This window comes from Filicampus tigris, chromosome 5, assembly GCF_054856515.1.
Source record: "Filicampus tigris isolate MCC_2025a chromosome 5, RoL_Ftig_1.0, whole genome shotgun sequence".
NCBI lineage: Eukaryota > Metazoa > Chordata > Actinopteri > Syngnathiformes > Syngnathidae > Filicampus > Filicampus tigris.
The window spans coordinates 21,764,298-21,786,251 of NC_141221.1; the positions used below are offsets into that span (position 1 = coordinate 21,764,298).

A 21,954-nucleotide genomic window follows, 5' to 3' on the forward strand; every position below is an offset into this window, starting at 1 on the left:
GGCACTGTACTGCATTTGTAATACTCGATCTGGAAGTTTTAGGATCTTTGAAAGGTTAAGATGAAACCAGGATATTCATTTAGTAGGGTACATGTCAAGCTCTGACTTTGTTTGTACTCACTGAGAGTGCTTGTTCAGTATATTTGATTGAAGCCCTTCCTGAGAAATGAACTGCAGCATTTTTCCGTAGACTGGCAAGACGGAAAGTCTCATTTCGAACTCTTCCTATGTCTCTTTCGTTTGATGTCTTACTGTGTTTTTTTTTTCTGTGAATATCAAGTTCATGTGATTAAAAGAAATTCAAATTTAGGTTCCGATGCTACAGCCTCACTTTTTGGTCACCATTGTTATTTTTTAATTTTTTGTTAAAAGACTCAAGAGCTGAGTAATTATACCGAAGTGAAAGGTGCACAGACATGGCATTTTGTGACGTTTCCCATGCTTGAACTGTGAATAAGTACAGTGATCACTTGCAGCAATTTAAAGCAGAAGTCAACCCAAACATTTTTTTTTAAGAATATGTTCCCAGCAGGCACACTAGTTGAAACACGGCATTCTGATTGATTTTGCGTTTGTGGAATATAAGTAAAGCAGCAAAATGCACTCGTTTTTAGCCATCTCTGGGGGCGACCATTTTGTCTTCTGTCGACTGAAAAATGACATCATAACTGCTCACAACGACCAATCAAGGCTGACCTGTTTTCTGAATCTGAGCCGTGATTGGTCGTTGTGAGCTGTTGTGATGTCATTTTCAGTCGGCAGAAGACAAAATGGCCGACCCCAGAGATGGCTAAAAACGAGTGGATTAACACGTATTCCACAAATGCAATATTTATCAGAATGCCCTGTTTCAACTAGTGGGCTTGCATAGAACATATTCTTGAAAAAAATAATGTTTGCGTTGACTTCCGCTTTAGGAAAGGAAGGTTTAATTTGCTGGCGTGTGGATTGACAGTGAAGACACATTGGAGCAGTTCCCAGAGTGCTTTGATGCCATTTCCAAAATCTTCTAAAAGATCATGCAGAAGGGACAGGAAGGAACATGGACAGTGAGGCCAAGATTACGGGCCACAATGTCTCTTCAGAGCACAATTGAAACATAATTATTTTATGCCAGATTGTGTGCTCAGCAAAGCCTTGAATAGGGGCCGACATTTAACTTTAATTAGCTGTGATTTATTCATACTGACTGGATTGCAAGGAGGAATTGGATGATCTGATTATAGTCAAGCATGAAAATGACCTGATTAAACACTTAACAGAACCAAAGAGGAGGGAGTCATGAGGAATCTGGGAAAGGAGACATTAGGGCATCGGCAAAATTAGCTGTGGTTTTCCTCATCCTTGATGTGGTTCCGCATACTATAGAACAATTCTTCCCTTGTGCACCTTGGGACTACTTTCAGCATGAAGTCTTACTAACTCAAACTAGGATACAGTTTGGAATCTGAGATGACCTGTACTACTGACTGTGGATTAAATTAACAAAAGCACTGAGACACATGTCCTGTTAGTTTTCCTCGCGCTTGTGGGGGTTTTGTTAGGGTCCACGTCACCAAAACATGCTTCTCAGGATAGTTACTCAAAATTGTCCTGACGTGTAAATATGAGGCTGAATAGGGCCAGTCTATTCTTGCCCGGAATCAGCTAGGGTAGGCTAAAGCTTTCCCATGATACTATGACGATTTGCAGTACAAAAATGGATAGATGGATGGATGCCTCCAAGTTTTAGGGAAGGGCCTTTTATTTTCCAGCTACAATCTGAGTTAGTCATTTTCCAACATTAATGACCTCTGTCTTCACAAATCTCTCCAAACCATCATCCGGCGCAATACTTTTACCCATAAACATTAGAATATCTGTACATCTTGATTTGATCAATTCTGTTCTCATAGTTGCTGTGTGTCTCTCCTCAGGTGTGCCAGCGAATGAGAGTCTTGAGTCGAGGAGTTGTAGCTCAACCAAAGTGTCCGGTCTTCAGCGCAGCCGGAAACAGAACAACACTGAGGTGCCATTTGCACCCCCGCTGCCCAGTCCTACCCCGGCCTCAGCGCCAACGGGCTCCCCAGCCCCCGCTGCAGCTGCGGCGCCCCCAGAACCTCCTCGATCCCGCCTCCTGACCCCATCTCCTCTCAGCGTCAAGAGGGAGCCACAAGGTCCGCCCCCTGTCCCATCCCCATCCCTGTTAAGGGCACCACCCCATTTCTACCCTCCTCACCCACACTCACAGCAGGAGCCCTGCATCCATCCTCCCCCACAATCCCATGCCCGGCCAATCATAAGCCACCAAGTGCACCACCCGCTGCAGTACAGCCTCCACGACATCAGGTAGGTGTTAATGAGGCGCTAATTGGTTACCGAGCCGTGTCAAACACAAAAGTCTCGCATCCTCAGTTTAATTACAACTGCATCCGATTTTTACTCATCACGCAATCACTGCAACATATACAGTATATTGGTGGAATTTTTAACCCTGAGTATAAAGCAACACTTGAGTCACTAAAAGGCTATATGGATTTATTCCGTGATACCTTCTGTGCATTGCAGCCACAATTTCTTATAAATGGTATGAGCAATGCAATAAAACCATAACACTTTCCAGTCCAAGTGACGAGATACTGTACAATCACATACACCACACACTATTGACTTTTTTCACACCAAAATTGATTTTCCGCCACCCTTGCGAGATTTACTGTTTTTCGTTGAACCATTTCCTCCTTTAAAATGTCTCTGCAGTCTTCCCTCGCCTTTGAAAACGACCTAATTGCATTACATTTCTTGTCAACTCCCTATTATCATTTGATTGGAAATGTTATCGATATCCATAGAAAGGCAACATGCTTCTGATTTTAATGTAAAGTTAAAGTAATTTAATCAATCATTTCAACTTGAATCTTGTATTCTGTCACCTTTATCTTCAGCCACCAGAGCAGTCCTGTTCTTCCCAAACACCACCTCACTCCATCTCAACACCACCCACTCAGTGGGCTGCCGTCCTCGGCCCCCACCTTGCCTCTGTCCATAGCCAACCTCTCTACCTCGCACTATTCCTCCCTACGGAGCCCGGCGCATCGCCATTCGGCCATGTTTGCAACCCCAGCCACACTGCCTCCGCCACCAACCTTACCTACCAACAGTTTAGTGGTGCCTGGGCACCCTGCGGGTACCCCCTACCCAGGTAATTTTGCAAACACCTCGCAACAGATAAAAAGACTGTTTACTTTTTGGATTTGGGATTTGGATTTGATTTGACCATAACCTGACTACATCAAATATTGACAGCGTGCTCGTATTATTTGTTATGTTACTAGTTGCAATAAATGATTGCAGTTTTTCAGCAATCTTTGAATGACAGACAACTGTAAAAAGATTAAAAAAGAATGTACATTGCCGTTGATGCCTTAAATTCATTTTGAGCAATCTGTCGTAAGAAAATTACCTCCATCCAAAAATGCATTTTTCCATTTTGTGGATTACCTGTCAATGTTTTTGGGTTATTAAAACTTTAGAGATTACAATAATTCCTTAGTATTTAAGGTTGGGGGAGTAGAGTTTGTCAGGCCAAAGCATAAACACAGGTGCTATCCACACTGTTAGAAAGTCGAACCAAGTCATGAATTGTGTAAATCACCGACTACCTATATTCTGTGTATATCCATGACTTGGATTAGTTGGAGGTGATCTTCAAAGTAAGTACAAAAACATAATCCAAAGCAATTATTAGATCTTAGTTCCTTATGAACAAAAAGTAACACAAAATACAGTAAAACTATCAGGCGTTGGCCCTGTTCCCTGAGTTGCCTTGGGCTCTAAATTCTTCAATTTACCAAGACATTTTAACTATAGTATATGATTACAACTTCGTGGAAAGAATTTCTGGCTCTTTTCTGCCCCAGTGTAACTGTGCCTCTGTGCACAAAAACATGTTCATAAAGGCATGAATGGATGTAGTGGAAGAACATGCGTGAGAATCCCTACCTGAAACTCATCAAACACCTTGGAGATTAAATTGAGCAAATATCGTGAAGCCGGCCCTCTCATTCGACATCTACAAATGCCCTCATGGATGAATGGAGACACAGTCCCACAGACGTACCCCAACATCGTCTGAAGTCTTCCCAGAAGCGTGAAAGCTGTTATAATTGCTATGACGATGATTGATCATGAGAGAAACAAAACAACAACAACACAAATTACACTGCTGTGTATCACACAGTGGTGATGAAGGGTTGCAGTGATTTCATGGTACTAAAACGAAAACTAGCAATTATTGATGAGCCAGTGTCGTTTTGTGGACAAACCCGTCGAAATGTTAAAAATGTGCTGCTTCCACCATGGATCACAAAGTTCAAATGTACACTGTGAGTTGTACCAAAAATGTATTTAGCATAGGTGATAGTGGCACATTTCCAGGGTGAATAATTGTCACTGGAACTGGACAATCATCAAAGCTGGAGAAAAGCAGCGCTTGAATAGATGATTGGTTGTGTTGAAAATGCTGCACTGCATCAATGCAACCATAAGATTTCATCTTGCCAGTAATTGGTGGTCGTAATTATTTCCTTAGATGCTTATAAAGATTGAGCAAAAACAGCCGTTTTGTGCTGCAAAGCAAGGACACAGAGAGTCGTCTCCAGCGACGATGCTTGTCCCCAAAATCTGCCTCACCGTGCATTCGATTCAACGGCGCGCGTGTGTGTGTTTTCTGCTGGGATGACTCTTGGTTCTCTCCTGTCTTTAGATACCAGCCTGTTGATATCATTCAACCAACCTATCATGTATTGCCAGCCTCATTCGGGGATTCTGATTGGCACATTGTCACAGGCAACTCTGTTACCACCACCAATGAGTCCCCACGTAGAAAATCCTCACAGCATGAGCTGGAGAAACAGAGAATGCCAGGTGACTATTTTCTTTCTCTTCTACCCTTGTTGTGAAGACTGACTGGGCGCCCGTGCCTTTTTTTTTTTCTTGTGTTTCCACCTTTCCCCCTCTCCCTGCCCCCTTTTTTCTTTTCTTTTCTTTTTTTGTTTTTTTTTTGGGTTTTCCTTGCTCTCCTTTCTTGCAGAGCATGATCTACTGCGGCAGGAGCTGAACAACCGATTCCTGGTTCAGAGTTCAGAGCGGGGCCGGGGGCCATCCGCCTCGCCGCTGGCCCCCGTGTCGCTCCTGAGGGCCGAGTTTCACCAACACCAGCACATGCACCAGCACCAACACACCCACCAGCACACCTTCACGCCCTTCCCCGCCAGTCTGCCCCCGGCCGCCATCCTCACCCCGCCCACCGCACCTCCCATGGTGCGTAACCAAGCCAGAAATGTGAGGATAAGTAAAAATAATAATTAGAATAATAAATTAAATCAAATTGGAAATTGTAGTTACTTCCCTTGCCACCATCCCAATCCCCTTCTCAATCAACTCCCGCTGTTTAGTCACCCCATAATTGACCCAATATGTCCCGGTGCTGTAGGAGTCCCTCCCTTCAAGAAAATAAGCACTCTTTATCAGTTTGGATCTGATACGTGCTTGGTGCCCAACTATAGGATCCAGTAATATTAGAGCAAATCCACTGGCTTCTGCTTCCCCTTATTTGATTCACACATCCACTCAACCATGCACAAGAATATACTGGATGGAGATGTATAATCATTTATTATGCTTGCCTCTGTTCGTTTTTACATCATTTATAATGCATCATGTTTCAAAGAGACTGTGTTGGGTCCGCCGAACAGGACCCCCTTACCAAGTTTTATATGAAATGTCCGTACTATAACATATTTTGTGCGGGGGAATGACCTTAAGGCAAGCTTTTGCATTGTGGTATTTGATTCTGTTTTGAAATGATGTAGAAATGGTCTTTGGCATGTTCAAAAGTACAAACAAATGATCAGAAAGAAGCGCCACCACGTGTAAGTGTGCAGAGCGCATAGGCGACCGAGTGACACAATCCAGACGGCCCAGTTTGTAGAATGCTGTCATTGCAGACGAAGGACAGTTTCGATACCATTTTGATCCTGTGGTCTTGCTGCTGCTGCTGCCAACAGACTGCGATTAGGTTTTGCATGGCAGTTAATGGGGGAGGGTCGATTTGTATTTCCCAGACTAGTACTGAGGGAAAAAAGTTTACGACTAACCGTTCATCATTTCTCACATGCAGAAGTTCAGGCGGGAATCAAAATTTTCCTCTCATGGCAGGAGCATAATAGATGTCATCCATCATCTCCTGACCTCTGATAAAGAGCTTGATGGTCCCATTAGTAGCCCACTTTAAGGTTCCCTCTATCCTGTAGCTTGAAAATCAAAGCTCCGGCAAGGTCTCAGTCAAATGAACTGGCATCTGGTATGTTGGTTATCTGTGACATGGCCGGAGTCCCATACAGTTCACAGTCTCTGCTTCCATGATGAAATAAGAAATATGGCCACAGACCACTCTGCATCGACTTCTTCTCTATTGATTTTATTTTGTTGTAACTATCTTTCTCCTAAATGTGTTTTCCTCACCCCGCCATTTTCCCAACAGAGATTCTTCTCTTTGAATGCATGCTGAGCGCCGCAGGATTAATGATGTAGTTGTTGTTGCTGTGTTGTCAGGTGGTTTATCACAATTTCTCTCTCCTGTCTTCCCTCCACTACTCCTGTTTGCTCTTGTATAATTTCAGCTGTTACATTTCTTGGCTAATGGCAGTAATTAATGAAATTACACAGCATCGATATTTGTTTATTGTTCAGTGCCCTCAAGCAGCTGGCTTACCAAATGGCAGCATTGACCCGCTCTGTCACTTTCCACCCCCTCCGCGTATGTGAGCAAGGAATATCGATGAAAGACAAGCTGCTTTGGAATCAAACTGACAGGCACTATATACTGTAGGGGAGAATTGTCCTCTTTTTTTCCCTTTACAAGGCTGTAAAGCAAAAAGACTTTCCTTTTCCAGTGTTAGAATTGAGCTGGCCGGGCCTTCAGAAATGCAGAGGAGGCATTTAATGAGCTCGAAAGCTGGCTCGAGGTTTCCTCTCAGTAGGCTGTCTGTCTTTGATTTGGGCCCATTAGAAGCCATGAACGAGCACTGCCGCCGCTGCCGTTTTTTGTGCTGCACCAGAGGGCCTCCAAGTCCAAAGCTTGTGTCCTCACGAGGAGCTTAGCCAACAGCTCAACCACCCGCGTCGCAGCACACACAGCGATATATGTCCCCGCTACGCGCTACGTTTTACGTAAACTGAAATATGTCAGTGCCTGCCAGGAGAGTTTATAAAAACACTCGCAGAAAGCACCTGCAAATGGTTTGTGTATTTGTGGAAGGGGAATAAGTTACTGTCACATGTAATTAGTGTGTTTAAAAATGTCAAGCCTGTATTGGCTGGAGAAGAGACGAACAATGTCACTATTCATGTGTGGTACAACGTTTTCCCTCTCTTCTCTCCTCCTCGGCTTCATGATGAGTTCCTCGTGTGTCGAGGGCATGATCAAAACATTTTCATTCGAAGGACACAGTCGTTAAATGGCAAATTACTAATGTGGTTATTCTGCGAGACTAGACCAGACCTCCCCTGCTAAAAAGCTTTCACCACATCAATTTAGCATTCATGGATTATTTTTTTCTGCGTATCGGTTACATGCTGATCTGTCTTGAATCAGCTCCCAACCATTGCTAACGTCGTCTGCTCCACTCACACTAAATGCTTAAGGACAGACTGGCCCCACAAAAGACTCCTTATAGTCTTCTTTTCTTTTTTTTCCTTTTATGCACGTTCAAACATTTTGGTCTCCTTGCAGCCTTTCCAACTATAGCCGTGGGGCCTCTTTTAAAAAGCCATAGTAAAAACTATTAGTTTCACATAAATTCCCCATTGAATAGAACCAACTGGTTAGTATATAATGATACGATTCCCATGATGAACCCGCCCAAGCACTGCCGCCCTCATACCGAAGCCTTGTATGCTTGGCTGGATAATTTGTGCTCTTGTTAATAATTTTACTGCCTTATCTGACGATGCAATCAACAAAAAAAACCCGTGACTGGTGAAAGCCAGCTGCATCACTGTAGAGCTAAATAGTCTGGATCAAATCCTGCTTATTGCTGTTTTGCAGATGGTGATCATATGTCTTGTTTTCTTCCCCTAAATATCACAAGATGTTATGATGAAAGTGTCATATGATGGACTGAGTGTGTGATGCTGATCACTTCTAATCAAATTTTCTGTTTTCTGTTTTTTTTTTCTCTTCCAGTTTGACAAATATACCCCTAAACTGGACAATCCGTTCATCAGACATCATTCAAATGTAAGTCATTGTCATTTAAATCCCTCATTTGCATCTGGAAGGTCAATATTTGACCTATTTGAATGTTGTCCCGGGATCATTTGGTTTTCTCCGTCCCCTTTCTCCTCAGTTCTTCCCTTCCTACCCCCCTACCATGCCAGGTATGCCCCCACTGCTCCCACATTCAGGACCCTTCAGCTCACTGCAAGGAGCCTTCCAACCCAAGGTCAGCACCATTGCCCAAATCTCATGCATGAGCTAAAAAAAAAAAAAAAAAAAAAAAAACCAATAATTTACAATAAAATTAAAAACAATAATAATTTTCACACAAGCTCACCTGTTTTGCATTTACACAGTACTATACACTCACCAGCCATATATACAGTGACTACGTTTACATGCAGCCAATAAACCTTTTAAAAAACGAATATTGTCAGTATTCAGGTTTTTAAAATGTAAACTATGTAAACGTGTGCAATAACCCAAATATGCGCTTATCCGTTTTTTGAAAATCCCGAATGTCATGCCTGTGTTACTCCTTTTCCTAACCCGATTTCCAAACAAGCGGAAATGATGTAAATTTGTGTCACAACGTTGTCTGTGCGTCGTTGTTTAAATCGGGATATTCAAATGCCGTATTCTGTCCGCTCATACATGTCAACGGGTTATTCTGAATGTTTAAGAAACCTACATTTTGACCTTAACCTGATATTGACATTATGTGTGCATCATTTACTCAATTTTATTTCTTCAAGTGGTTGCACGAAATATAATCATCGGAATCCAGATGATTTCATTTTGTGCAACCACCTGACAAAATATAATTGAGTAAATTCAACTATCATTTTTTTTCAGTGTAGTTAGTATGTGCTGTATATTCAAATATACAAACTACGGTGTTATTTTGTATTCTATTTATGTACTGTCACAGTAAAACTTGTAATATTCTGTATGCCAGCTGCAACATGCTCCTCACTTTTCTGTTGGCTTTCAATCCCTCTCAACAATTTAGCAAAACGTTGACCTCATAGACACAACTGTAATTTAAAAAATGTTCTTGTCATGATGCTACAGTATGTTCTAAATTCAACACCCTCCTTCATATCATTTATTAGTTACCTTCATTGCAGAACAGAGTTGTCTGCGCATGCGGCAGCCAGAGTTGAGTATTGACCTAAGCCATGACAGGCAACAGCTGAGAGCATTAGATAACATCTGTCTGTCTAGGCGAGACAAGCCTCCAAAGGCTGCAGGGCTGATGGGCATGAGAATGGAAGGGATAAGAAGATGTGGGAGGAGCGTGTGGTTGTGTCTGGCAGATGCCCAAAGGCTCTGACCTGGTGTAAGCACCAATCAAAGCTGGCCTAAATCCACTGGCCTTATTCCCGGTGGGTTCTGTCATGAAGAGGCCCTTTTGTTAAAGGCCCCTCCAGATGGTTCACGGAACACTCTTATACGTGGAAATCCTCTGAGAGGCATTCTGCGAGAGGAGCTAGAGGGTGAGAGACGTGTGTGTGTGTGTGTGTTTGGATGTGTGTCTGTTGGTGAAAGCTGATGACTTAGGTCAACCTGCAGGAATTTCCCATCCGTGATTTAAGGATGGATTAATACGGCTGATCCAGGCACTCTGGTGACATGAAAAGAAGATCAGAGAGATCCGAGATGTGTCAGCCTGCTGTGCGTCAACAGCTACAGCCTCATTGCACTTAGTTGTCGGAACCATGAGCAGCTTGAACACAGCAGTAGCTGAGGATTACAGAGTTAAAAAGTCACATTGAGCAGGCCAGGGTCAGAATGATGAAGGAAATCATTTTCCACTGGTTTGAAAATAGAATGAATTGTGAATGACTTGTACGGTTTAATGACAATACATAGTTCAGTACATACATTCAAAATGACGCTTTACTGTTATTCCTTACCCTTCAGCGATGCGCTTTTTCACTCAGCGCTGTCAGCTAATGCGTGATCGCTCCCATTCTTCCCAGGCATCCAATCCCATCGATGTAGCAGCGCGTCCTGGAGCAGTGCCTCACACACTCCTTCAGAAAGATCCCCGGGTGAGCATCAAGCCACTCTGCTACTATTTTTGTTGAAATGAATGCCACTCCGATTTACAGGCAGTAAAAATTCTGTGATTTGCGCAAGCCAATAACCACAAGTCTGTAATAATAACACTGAAAACAAATCATGGGGAGAGGATATTTTAATGATATATTATGACTGGAAATGCGATAATAATGATTAAACACTGAAAAAGTTCAACAAAATTTTACAGGGTTCAGATTTTGAATTTACAAATATTGGAATGGGAAGGGCGAACATAAGGGACGAGTAGTTAGCACATCAGCTTCACCGTTATGAGGTTGGGGGTTCAAATGCGCACTCCAGCCTTACTGTGCGGAGTTTGTATATCATCACACTAATACATCACTGCATAACTAAATGTTTTGCTAAAGTCCAATTTTTTTGCTGGAAATGACTCTCCATAATCCAATTCAGATGTTGCAAATATCTCTATCTCAAAAACAAAATATGAGTTTGGCAGTTATTTCATTACCGTGACGATATTCTCCCCGTTAGTGTTGCGTGGAATACTGGTACCAGTACCGTGCCGTGATTTTTCGGCATCAAAAACGCCTCAATGCCATTTTTTTGACACCAGTATTGAGGGGAAAAAAAGCACACGGAGCTCACCAGCTCTGTCTTAAAGGCTAGTATACATATGCTAAAGTCGCCTGTCGGATGAGAAATGCCTTTAAGTGACACGCCTCCTCTGCGTGACAGAAGATGGCCTCAAGCATTGAAGCGCTGGCTGCCCCTCTGCTCTCGTTGAATAGTATGAAGTGCAAAGTGTCTTTTTACGAACGTTTTTGCCTTCATGGCCGACAGCCATGGCAAGCCAACCAACATGACAAAGCCCGTCCGTAAAGCTTGTTTTAAAACTTCTGTGGCTCGAGGTGGGAACACGTCCAATCTGGCTGAGCACCGCGCTGTCCGGCATCCAGAGTTATACCAACAGTTTAAACAGTGACAAGTTGTGATACGTTTCTAACACTTCACTCAAAAATAAGTAGAGTGTGAATTATTTTGTTCACAATTTGTATAATTTGACGAGACATTCAACTAGCTGGGAGCGGACTAGAGAAGACTAGACACACACGCATGCACACACACACACTCAAAGCTGCAATACGTTGAGTCATTACAAAAATGAACATATTTGCTTGACCATAACGGTGCAAATGTATTGTCAATATCAACAATGGATGACATGAAATGCAGTCAAATAGGTCAAGAATATGGCATGTAATGTAAATACTTACACTGAATAGGCCTAAGTGTATACAGTACAGTTTGCATACTATGTACATACATTATGCTTGTATAAACATATAAATCCAGGCATCGATCTCATTATTTAAAGAAATTATTGTTCTTAAAATCAGAATTGGCTAATTCTGTGTCCAAAAAGCATAGAGGCTTACAGCTCAATATCTGGCCATGAAAATGATCATAACCTGCTCAATACTGCATAACAGTAGATGTCACACTAATGGCTCTATAAACCTCTGTGCACATTTTCTATTAGTTGCGTTTAAAATAAATAAATAGATGGGAACTAGTTTTCTTAAAGTTAAATTTGACATGTAGTCTATAAATATAAATAATCAAGTGTAGAAAGAAACAGTGTCATATATTTCTCACTGCCCCACATGTGTGCAAGTGTTTAACACTGTTTAAAATGTTATTTTCTTTTCAAGCATATCCTAAATATTTTGAATGAAGTTCTTTTGTCAGTTTTATTTTTGCTGCTTTTGCCGATTTTAGATATTTGTCGAGGTGCCGTTTCGGCACCGAGGTATTTTATGCAGGTATAGTATCGACGTCAGAATTTTGGTATTGTGGCAACACTACTCCCCGTGTCTGGCAACCGGTCCAGGGTATACTCCGCTACTCGCCAAAGTCAGCTGGGATTGGGTGCAGCTCACCCGTGACTATGTGACTGAGAATGATCATGAGGATAAGCCATGTAGAACATGGATGGATAGGTGGATGGAAATGTTGAAGTAGATGCAACGCACGTGTGTCTGAGTAATTTCTTCGCATTTAGGATTGGGTGGCACCGGACCTTTATCCACATCAAACATAGCGTTAATGCCATTAGATTTGCACTGCTTATTCTCACTTCATACATCTTTGGGGGATAGATGACAAGTATTTTCTGTTTCTCTCCATACAGTTAACGGACCCATTCAGGACAAATGTTCGAGTAAGTTGCAGCTTTGTTTATCTCCTCTACAATGTTTCATTTCTCTGGCCAGGCCACAAAGTCAAACATTCCACAATAGTCACTGACCAAGAAAATACAAGATGTTGCATTTAAGTGTAGTATTGAGGTCTCTCTGGGTTAAAGTTAGGGTTAGCTTGTGTTACTCATTGCCTGCTTGAAAACCAAGATGACTTACCACTTTGTAGTTTGGCCAGAAATTCTCAATACCGACATCCACTTTTAGCTTTCCCTATAAAAGCCAGCTGGCTAACATCAGTTTCTCTCTAAATTTGTAGAAACCTGGCAAGTGGTGCGCAGTGCATGTCCAGATCGCGTGGCAGATCTACCACCACCAGCAGAAAATGAAGGTGCGTGAGATGGAAACTGTTTTGGCGGTCACAAAAACTAGATGGCTACATTCCAAACAGAAACACACCACACACAATAGAGGTCATACAGTTCAATATTTATTTGAAAACTGTATTGAGTATTGAAATGAAACACAGGTGCTTTTATGCTCTGAAGAGAAATTGTTATTAACTATTACAATGTTGATTGGAAGTAACAAATTAGGGGCGTCACTGAACTAGTGTGGCACCATTGACACCCTGCGCTTCTGGTGAAGTGTATATAACATTTGTGATAAGATAATACTTTTTCATTGGAGATGCAGAGTTATTTCTTTGCTTACCCACCTAAACCAGCTCATTGTTAGGCACTGTTGCCTAGCAACCTAAATTTTCTTCCCCCTGTTTGTGCCTTCCTCAAATATAGCAAATGCAGTTGGATCCCCACAAACTAGACATGAATGGGAAGCTGGATCTGTTCAGCCGACCCCCAGGCCCAGGTGTCTTCCCGGGGTTCCCATATCCTCACGACCTGGCCCGACCCCTCTTCTCCTCTACAGGTCAGTAGGTTCCCTCAACACCAAAATATGGGGAGGAATAATATCAAGACACATACCATATTTTATGGACCATGAAGCGCACAATTATTAGTAGGCATGATAAACGTGTCCATTTAAAAAAAATCATAAATAAGACGTACCAGGTTTAAAGGCGCGTTATTTTTGTGAAGCACTGTATGTTAAATAGTTTATTCTTCTTGTACTATATTCAGATCGGTCGAGAACATCAGGTAGGACCGGGTGTCTCGCTTGCTTTTGTTTGCCGTGCAACACGTACACGGGGGTTGCTTCGAGCGGAGGAGGAGTTTGAGCATCGCTGGTCAATCTGGTGACCAGTGGTTGTGCTATTACTTTGGCTAATGCTAAATGCTATCTTGGGTGACAGCTCAACAGCTGTAAACAAGTCAATGCACTCACCATTATCCAACCTTTTTCTGCTCCGTCCTGGCTGCTGGTTGTGTCATTTATGTCCGGTGCCACATTGTAACACTGTAAATATGCCGCCAGAAAAGCTCAGTTTATGTTTGAGCAAACCTGCTAGTAAGACTACATTTCCCACGATTCAAGCAGGAAGTACTTCTAGGTCTCGCATGACGAAAACATAAAGCCTACTAGCAATTAGATGCGGATGAGTATAAGAACGAAATGTTAAAGTAAATACGAAGGAATGTAACTTTATGTTTATCTGTAAGGGATGTCACAATATTCAAATGTCACGATACGATAATGTCACGATATGAACCTCACGATGCGATAATCCTTATTGTGGAGAGGTTGGCGATATATAAAAAGCTCACGATACTGTATAAATACTCACGGTATTGCAAAAAAAAAAAAAAAAAAATCACAATATTCTGTTTTTGTACATAATAACAGCATTGACAAAGAAATAGGCTTGGCCAGTCATGCGCTCCTATCAGCTCAGCAGTGCAAAGTATCATGGTCTATGTAGTTCACAATGCGGTCTGACGGAGATGTTGAAAAATATTTGCTGGCATGACTGATTTATGTGACCTTTTATTGGTTAGAACCTAGTTTGTTCATGTGAGCAATAATCTGTTTAATTTGGTTGTGTGTATGGTTTCTGTAGAACACGAAATACAAATACAATTAAAATAAACATGAGCAGTTGCATGTAAATGTCTCTACACAATGCTAATTAGGTCTGGTCCTAATTATACATATAGTTCGAATAGTACAGTACATCTCTGCTCTGATAGGCTCAGGCCACCCAGCTCCCTCTCCATACGGTCCTGCTCCCCATCCCAGTGGTTTCCTGCCTCCTAGCCATTTGGCAGGTAAGTGTAAGTAATTCCATATTAAAATTGTCATGATCTTCTCTTCTTTTCCATCCCTCTCACATGGTTTAACTCACTTGAGTTTGCATTAATCAAGTAGGAGAATGCCAGGATGTAATACAAGTCCTAGTCATAGTGCATTTAAAGCTTCACCCTGATTCCTGTGGTCCAGTTACTTGTTTCAAGATCATGTCAACTGTGAGCATAGCATATTATGAAAAAGGGATGCACCGTACGCCACTGATACCGATAACTTCCTGCTTCTCCAAACCGATACCGATAACCGATAACTTTTTTTTATATATACTACAAATATCTAGTATTGCAGCTTAAAAGAATGAAACATTTCAATCCCGCATCGTACTAATGTAATAATGTGTTTGCTATAGATGGGCACTTGACCCTTTTTTTGCCAGTCCGTCTTCCGTCCGCAACCTGGGTACCCTTCCGTCCTCGTCCCTCTTAGAGTTTCATATTACTCCCTTTAAGAACTCTGTGTATGCCAATTACAATTGCATGGTTGCTGGGGCCTACTATACACACACTACATATAGTGTAGCAACCTTGTACAACATGGGACATTGTGAAGTTGATCTTAAATTCACCCTGACTGTATTGTTATGTAATTTAAGACTGTATCTCACTGAGCGGCGAGGGTTTGTGAGTTTTTGCGCATGGCCCGAATGTTGGTTTTTCGTCAGGGTTCCTTCAAGGTTGCAAAGATGTTGGCCAGACTTTCACAAACAGTGTGAACGGATGCAAACAGTTTTTCTTGTCACAAAGAAATTTTTAACATGTTTGCGACCATTAAAACTGTTTGCGAATGTCTGCCGAACATTTTTGCAAGCTTGAACGAGCTATATGGGGCCTACACTCGCAAGCTTTTGTCACTCGTATCACTCACTGATACGGGCTGTAACAGCTTGTTAGTATTTCATAGTGTTTTCATGTGCCTTGCATTGTTAAGTTCTAATGTATTTAATGAACAATGGATAACGATGATGACAATGATGATGACGATGAATCTTTGTTGGGTTTGTTTGTGTATTTTAATTATTTCCCTGTGTATTAATTGAATTAATCACATGCTCGGTAATGAACTTTCTGGGTTACAAATAGAAAACTGAGTCTATGGAATAACCCCTTGAATTGACCGATTTGGTTCTTGGACAAGGTGACACAAGAGCCCTTTGTTCCCCCTGTGTATGTTGTCTGTTGATAGATACTATCAACTATCCCCATCTAAGCGTTAAATATACTCCAACTCCAAAATGCATTTTTTGGGGGGGAGGAAACTTCTGATCTGATGCTTAAGATGTGTGAACACATAATGAGCCTGTATCAAATCTCTTTCTGCTTTGGTCCAGGAAAGTGAACACACCCTTTAACACCTGTTCCCTCAGCCTTTCTACAGGCATTTCTGCTCATTCCCAAGAACTCTTTCACATAAAGTGGTGTTGTTGTCCTAAAACAAGAATGACAACCCACTCCAGTTAGGAGTGCTGGCCACTGCAGTATCCGGAGGCATAGAGCTAGGGTGGCAGCGCTAAACAAAACAGCTCGCTTGTAAGAGAAAAGCAGAGTGGAACGGGTCGGTGTGGTGATGATCACCGTTGGCCAGTCCCCCCGACCCTACCCCCCTTTTTTGCTAATCCCTGTTTGGCATTTTGCAGATCCTTTCAGTCGCTCCAGTTCCTTTGGCGGCCTCGGCAACCTTTCAAGCAGTGCCTTCGGAGGATTAGGCAACCCCTCGCTTGGTAAGCGCTGGCCCCCTCTGCTCCTCCAACGCTCCCCCCTTAAATCTGGCCCCTGTGGCTAGTAACATAACAGAGTAGGAAAAGCATTAGACCACAGGGAGAGTCAGTAGGGGAGGAGAAAATTCAAGACACTTAGCTCTAGTTTCCGTGTCAAAGCAGCCCCGGCGAGGGGAGGCTGAAAGAGGCTGCGCAACACACCGCAGCAGACCTCCTTCTTGCTGTCGTTTCATCTACCAACTGTGCCCCCGACAGCCGGGGTTTAATCTTGAGATGCTACTGCCAATGGACCCTCTCAGGCCCTCTGTTGGCGGCAATTCAAACATTAATTATTTGACAAGCCCCTTCTGCACCATCATGGAGCGTTGCCTGTCTCTCTTTCCCTTCATCATTCCATTTCCATTTTAAACTACCAAATCAGTCACTGTTGATGAAATGGATGTGATTGGAGTAGACATGTTTTGGAATGCTAAAGTCTCCCCCTGAATGTTCACAGTCCTCAGATACACCGGGCCAAATTAATCGTCGGTGCAAGCCCTTTAATACAAATGAAAATGAGTTGTTGTTTTTTTTTTTATCCTGGGGGAATGCCATTAACCTGAAATTCTTTCAAACAGCCTCAGTGAGTGAGCCTCCAGAGAAAAAGACAAAGGAAGCTTTTAATTCTGTTGTTGTTCCTATTTTGTTATCCCCCCCCCGAAAATGTGCTAAATGAACTCATAGTAGGTCCATTGTCTGTCTCCACCTTCCGTCCAGGGTCCAACAGTATGTTTGGCCCCAAGGAGGGACCCGGAGGATTGCCCCCATTTAGCAGCCCACAACACGACACCTGGAACAGGCTCCGACGTACGCCGCCATCTTTCCCTACGCCGCCGCAGTGGCCTAAAACTGCAGATGCCGAGAGGAGCAGCTCCGCCAACAGCCATGAGCGCGAACGAGAGAGGGAGCGCGAACGAGAGAGGGAAAGAGAAAGAGAGAAAAGGGACTCCTCTATCGGAAAAGAGGAGAAAGATAAAGAGCGGTGAGATTTATTTGTTCTGTGAATTGTTCTGTGACATTTAAAAAATTAGACCAAGTTAGATCATTTCAAAACTTTTGCCAACATGAACTTGACCTGTAACCTGTACAACTCAATTGGGGAAAAAATATATTTTCAGGAAGGAAGGAAAGGAAAGGAAGGAAGGAAGGAAGGAAGGAAGGAAGGAAGGAAGGAGGAAAGAAAGAAAGAAAGAAAGAAAGAAAGAAAGAAAGAAAGAAAGAAAGAAAGAAAGAAAGAAAGAAAGAAAGAAAGAAAGAAAGAAAGAAAGAAAGAAAGAAAGAAAGAAAAAGAAAGAAAGAAAGAACTGAGATAATGTGTGCACACCTTCCTAGGCTGTGGAAGCCCAATGTTGACCATGGCTTGTGCTGTAAGGCGCGACTACAAAAATTCATTCATTTCAACTTTTTGGGGAAGGGGTTATCAGAGGCAGTATAAATCATGGCAGGTGTGTGTTGACTCCCACTGATTTAACCTGTTTTCAGTTTTTGATATCACAAAAAACTGGCATATGAATAGTGGTGTGTAGACTTTTTATATCAACTGTGTGTGAAAATGATGCATGTACTGTATTACAGTATGCCTGTGTCTCGGTTCGCACTTCTTGATGGATAATTTATTCTCAGTAATGGAGAAGGGGTACGATTAAAATAAGCAACTTCTTCCTACTCCTTCCTGGGCTGGCAGTACATAATGTATCAGGATAGGATATTTAACCACCCATCCATTTTCTAATAACGCGTATCGGCATTAGCCTCATGGTTGCGCTGGTGCATGGTCCAAGCTGCTTAAAGCAAATAAATCTCACAAATCCTGCATGAAAGGATTCTTAGTTTGGAGGCAGGAAGCGAGACAACCTGACCTGAAACTAACCTGATGTTCTTATCATGACAGAGATTCGGTGGAACGTAACCGCCACTCCAACCGGTCATCTCCAGCCTCTGTACCAGTCAGCTACCAGATCAGCAACTTGATGCGTTCCACCAGCCAGAACAGTGATCCAGTACGGCATCACAGTGGCAGCGTGGATCGGGTGCGGGAGGCCGAGAAAGAGCTACTGGAACGCCACCGAGACTCCTCCACCCTAGTCGACGTGAAGATCAAGGAGAGCCGCTCGCCTGGCAAGGAGATGCTAGAGAGAAGATCTTCAGAGGACTCTATTAAACCAGCTCAGCGTTCTCCCTCTCCGTACTCCAAAGCAGTGATCAATGAGCAGAGCATGAAGATGGCGGGCGGGCCCCCGCCTACACTCAAAGACAGTGAGAGGAAAGATCCTCCGACCGGGGAACAATTCCACAAGGTAAAAAACGATGACATGAAGATCAAGGAGGAGAGGAAGGAGGAGCAGGAAGTTGTGGTGGTGAGTTCTGAGCCAGCTAACCAGCCGCCTGCGCAGGTGCAATCTGCTCCCATGACCCAGCCTGCAAATCCACACCACCACCACCCTCCTTTGTCTCAGCATCCTCATCTTCCCTCCCCGCGTGGCAGTGACATTCCAGGAGCGGGTATGCATGGTGTCCCCATGGCACACTCACTGCCCCTTTCCATGAGTGCCATGCCCCAAATGGGCAGCCTCAATGTTCTGGACCGGGCTCGCATGGCTCCCTTCATGGGAGTCAGCCCGCTGGCGGGAAGAGAGCGTCTCCCCCACCCGGCATTCTCTTGGGACCCTCTGAGAGAGGCCTACCGCAACCTGGACCTGCAGAGGCGCATGGACTTCCAGCTCAGGGCCGATCAAGGGCACCGCTTCCCCAGCGTGTACGAACAGGAGCGAGCCTACCGTGAGCGGGAGGCGCATGACTACTCTCACCACGAGCACCTTTTGGAAGTACGCAGGGAGCACGAGAGGATGAGGCAGCAGGCGGAGGAGCGAGAGCGCCTCCACCTGCGGGAAGAGCTGGACCGAGCACGGCTCCATCAGCTGCACCAATCCCCCATGGAGGGCCACCTACCGCACATGCCTCCATTTATGCCGCACCTTGGCGGAATGCCCTATCCCAGACTCAGCCCCTCCACCGGCGGGCACAACGGCCTTCTGAACAGAACACCCCCTACCGCCGCTCTCAGTGCGCCTCCGCCGCTTGTGCCAGCCGGCAGCGGCAGGCCAGCCTCCCCGAGGAGGACTACACCCCTCACGACCACCCAGGACCCTCGGGACTATTCGCCATCCCGCAACCCCAAAGAGGTAGAGGCACGGTAGCTCCTTGGAAAAGTGCACTCGCAAGCTCCGCCCTCCCAATCACAAATTGTCCTTTGAACAAAATGCACTCCTCTTCCATAGAGAAGAGCAGACTTCCCCAAGGGAAAGGGTATGATTGTACAGTATCTGATTGAGCACATGCCATGAATATTTTTTTGCAGACTGAAGGTTTGAGTAATGTCAAGAGAACATAAATGTGTGTATGTTTATAGCCATTAAATATTTGATAATTATTAATATATTAATCAAATAACCTTTTTTTCAGCTTGAAGTGAAAAAAGAAACTCGGAAATGGTTTGTATATTTGCTATCCTTGTTCCATGTATAGATATCATTTCTATGAATTTGACGTAATTTGTGCATTTGTCACACCTTTTACAATATTTATCCCCATTGATTGTGTGTCATATCCATTATGACTGTAAAGACTGGATTTGGATTACCCTTGGGTAATTTAACCTCATGGTACCAGGATATCCTCAAAATGGCAATGTACAGTGTTCTATTACCAATTTGTTTTGCCTCTGAGATATGCAGACAAATATATATAATGAGGTCTTCAGTCTCTGTACAGAAAGCTGATGTAAATAACCTGTTGATATCCCTTTGCTGCAAGATGACAGTGTAAATTTACTAGGCTTTTTTTATCCATTTCTTAAAACACACACACACATAAGATTAAGTCCAATTTGTGGAATTCATCCTGATTGAATATCAAGGCCACAGACAAGCCATGCCAATGGACGCAAAGTGACGGTAGGTGCTGGAAGGGAGCCTTAGAAAGATCATCTGCTATCTATGCAAAGCAGCAATGGCACCCTAGCTAGATCTCCTGGGGGAAGCAGACCGGTGACAATGAGAGGCCTGGGTGAACCCATGTTGATATTTACCAATGAAATGATAACGGTAATACTAAAAGACTTCCATGTCATAAACTGGACCAGACCCAGACAGAAAAGAGAGACACTCTAAAGTGGGCAGCAAAAGGACTTTCTGTCAAACTTGTGGTTATGTGCAGTTGTTTTTCTTAGATTCTTGTATACAAAAGAAGTAGAGTTTTAGGCGTGCAAAGTAAAAATGAACATTCATGGTTTAAAATGTATGGAATAAAGTTTGGACCTAATGTCACATGTTTTCTGCCTGTCCTTTTATTACATATTGTGAGCTGAAACAATGCATTGTTGATGCGATTTTCAGACTTTTGCCGTTAATGGGTCACTTTTGTGATATCAGTATTTGCTCATCTTCATTCAGTTTATTACATGTACTTTGACATCATAATTGCAGCAATGCATCATACTTTTTACACGGAGGCCTCACCGTCCGATCATTTGACCATAATTTGTCATACATTTGATGCGGAGCTCTTCAGCGGGATCAATGCCATTGTGCCGTGACAATCTGCTGGGGGGGAAATAGGTCATTGATTTTGTATGAAAGAAGGTTTTGAGTGTTTGTGTTTCAGGTAACCAGTATTGACTAGTAGCCCAGCAGCATATTGACCCACGGTCTGGGCTCATTAAAGGGAACAATGCCTTCGAGGCAGGCTATTGGTGAAGGAGAGGTTCTCTCCGAATGCACAAGCCCTCATCTGCCTTTCTAATGAGGCCCCAAGATGCAGTGACCCGAAGGCGCCCTGTCTTTTTATTGACAAGACCTTGGCTACACTTGCCTCCTGTCCAGAGACGGCCAATTGAGCCTGATAATGCCCAGACTACTCATCTCACTGCTGTGTGCCATGAGACCCAGCGATCCTATCCCATGGTATCAGCACATAATGACAGCGTGGGATCAAACTGGGGCCAGGTCATTAGGGGATGTTACTGAAAATCTATGGCACCTCTGTGTTCCACACACTTCAGATGAGTTTTTTAAGGCTTGTTGCAACTACAATGCCAGGATGTGGCTGGCGTATTGGGGAGACTTAAATTACTATTGCTTTCAATTCAGGCGCCCAGAAATCGAGCCATGTATCGCTTAGATGGGTAGCATCTGTCCGCAAACAGCTTCACTTTACTACTATGTGCTTCTGGTCCTAATCATCTAGTCAGCAACAGGCACTTAACCCCTGTACTTGTTACTGCTTACTGATTTTTCCTGTAACCATTATTTACCAAACGAGCTGGTGGACAAAAAAGACACACCTTCCATTTGAGCTGCCTCAATCAATATCCATTTTACAGTGTGGAACGTCCCCTCTGGAGATGAAAAGCTCCATCAATTTCATTC

At 43.3% G+C, this 21,954-nt stretch overlaps 1 protein-coding gene across 7 annotated transcripts in view; it reads left to right on the top strand.

Moving 5' to 3' along the window:
* Positions 1-20,853, top strand: part of fbrsl1 (fibrosin-like 1) — a 330,172-nt gene extending 309,319 nt beyond the window's left edge. For 2 of the 7 annotated variants that reach the window (XM_086031613.1, XM_086031616.1), the window contains 13 exons: positions 1,917-2,328; positions 2,925-3,181; positions 5,072-5,322; positions 8,228-8,281; positions 8,391-8,486; positions 10,246-10,317; positions 12,501-12,530; positions 12,827-12,898; positions 13,305-13,437; positions 14,658-14,741; positions 16,409-16,492; positions 17,246-17,510; positions 18,420-20,853. In XM_086031613.1, the coding sequence (XP_085887739.1) occupies positions 1,917-2,328; positions 2,925-3,181; positions 5,072-5,322; positions 8,228-8,281; positions 8,391-8,486; positions 10,246-10,317; positions 12,501-12,530; positions 12,827-12,898; positions 13,305-13,437; positions 14,658-14,741; positions 16,409-16,492; positions 17,246-17,510; positions 18,420-19,725 (3,116 nt within the window). In that variant the 3' untranslated portion in view covers positions 19,726-20,853. Of the gene's footprint in view, positions 1-1,916; positions 2,329-2,924; positions 3,182-4,744; positions 4,906-5,071; positions 5,323-8,227; positions 8,282-8,390; positions 8,487-10,245; positions 10,318-12,500; positions 12,531-12,826; positions 12,899-13,304; positions 13,438-14,657; positions 14,742-16,408; positions 16,493-17,245; positions 17,511-18,419 lie in introns of all 7 variants that reach the window. The other 5 variants (XM_086031615.1, XM_086031614.1, XM_086031620.1 and 2 more) reach the window with 5 other exon arrangements.
* Positions 20,854-21,954: the final 1,101 nt, after the last annotated feature.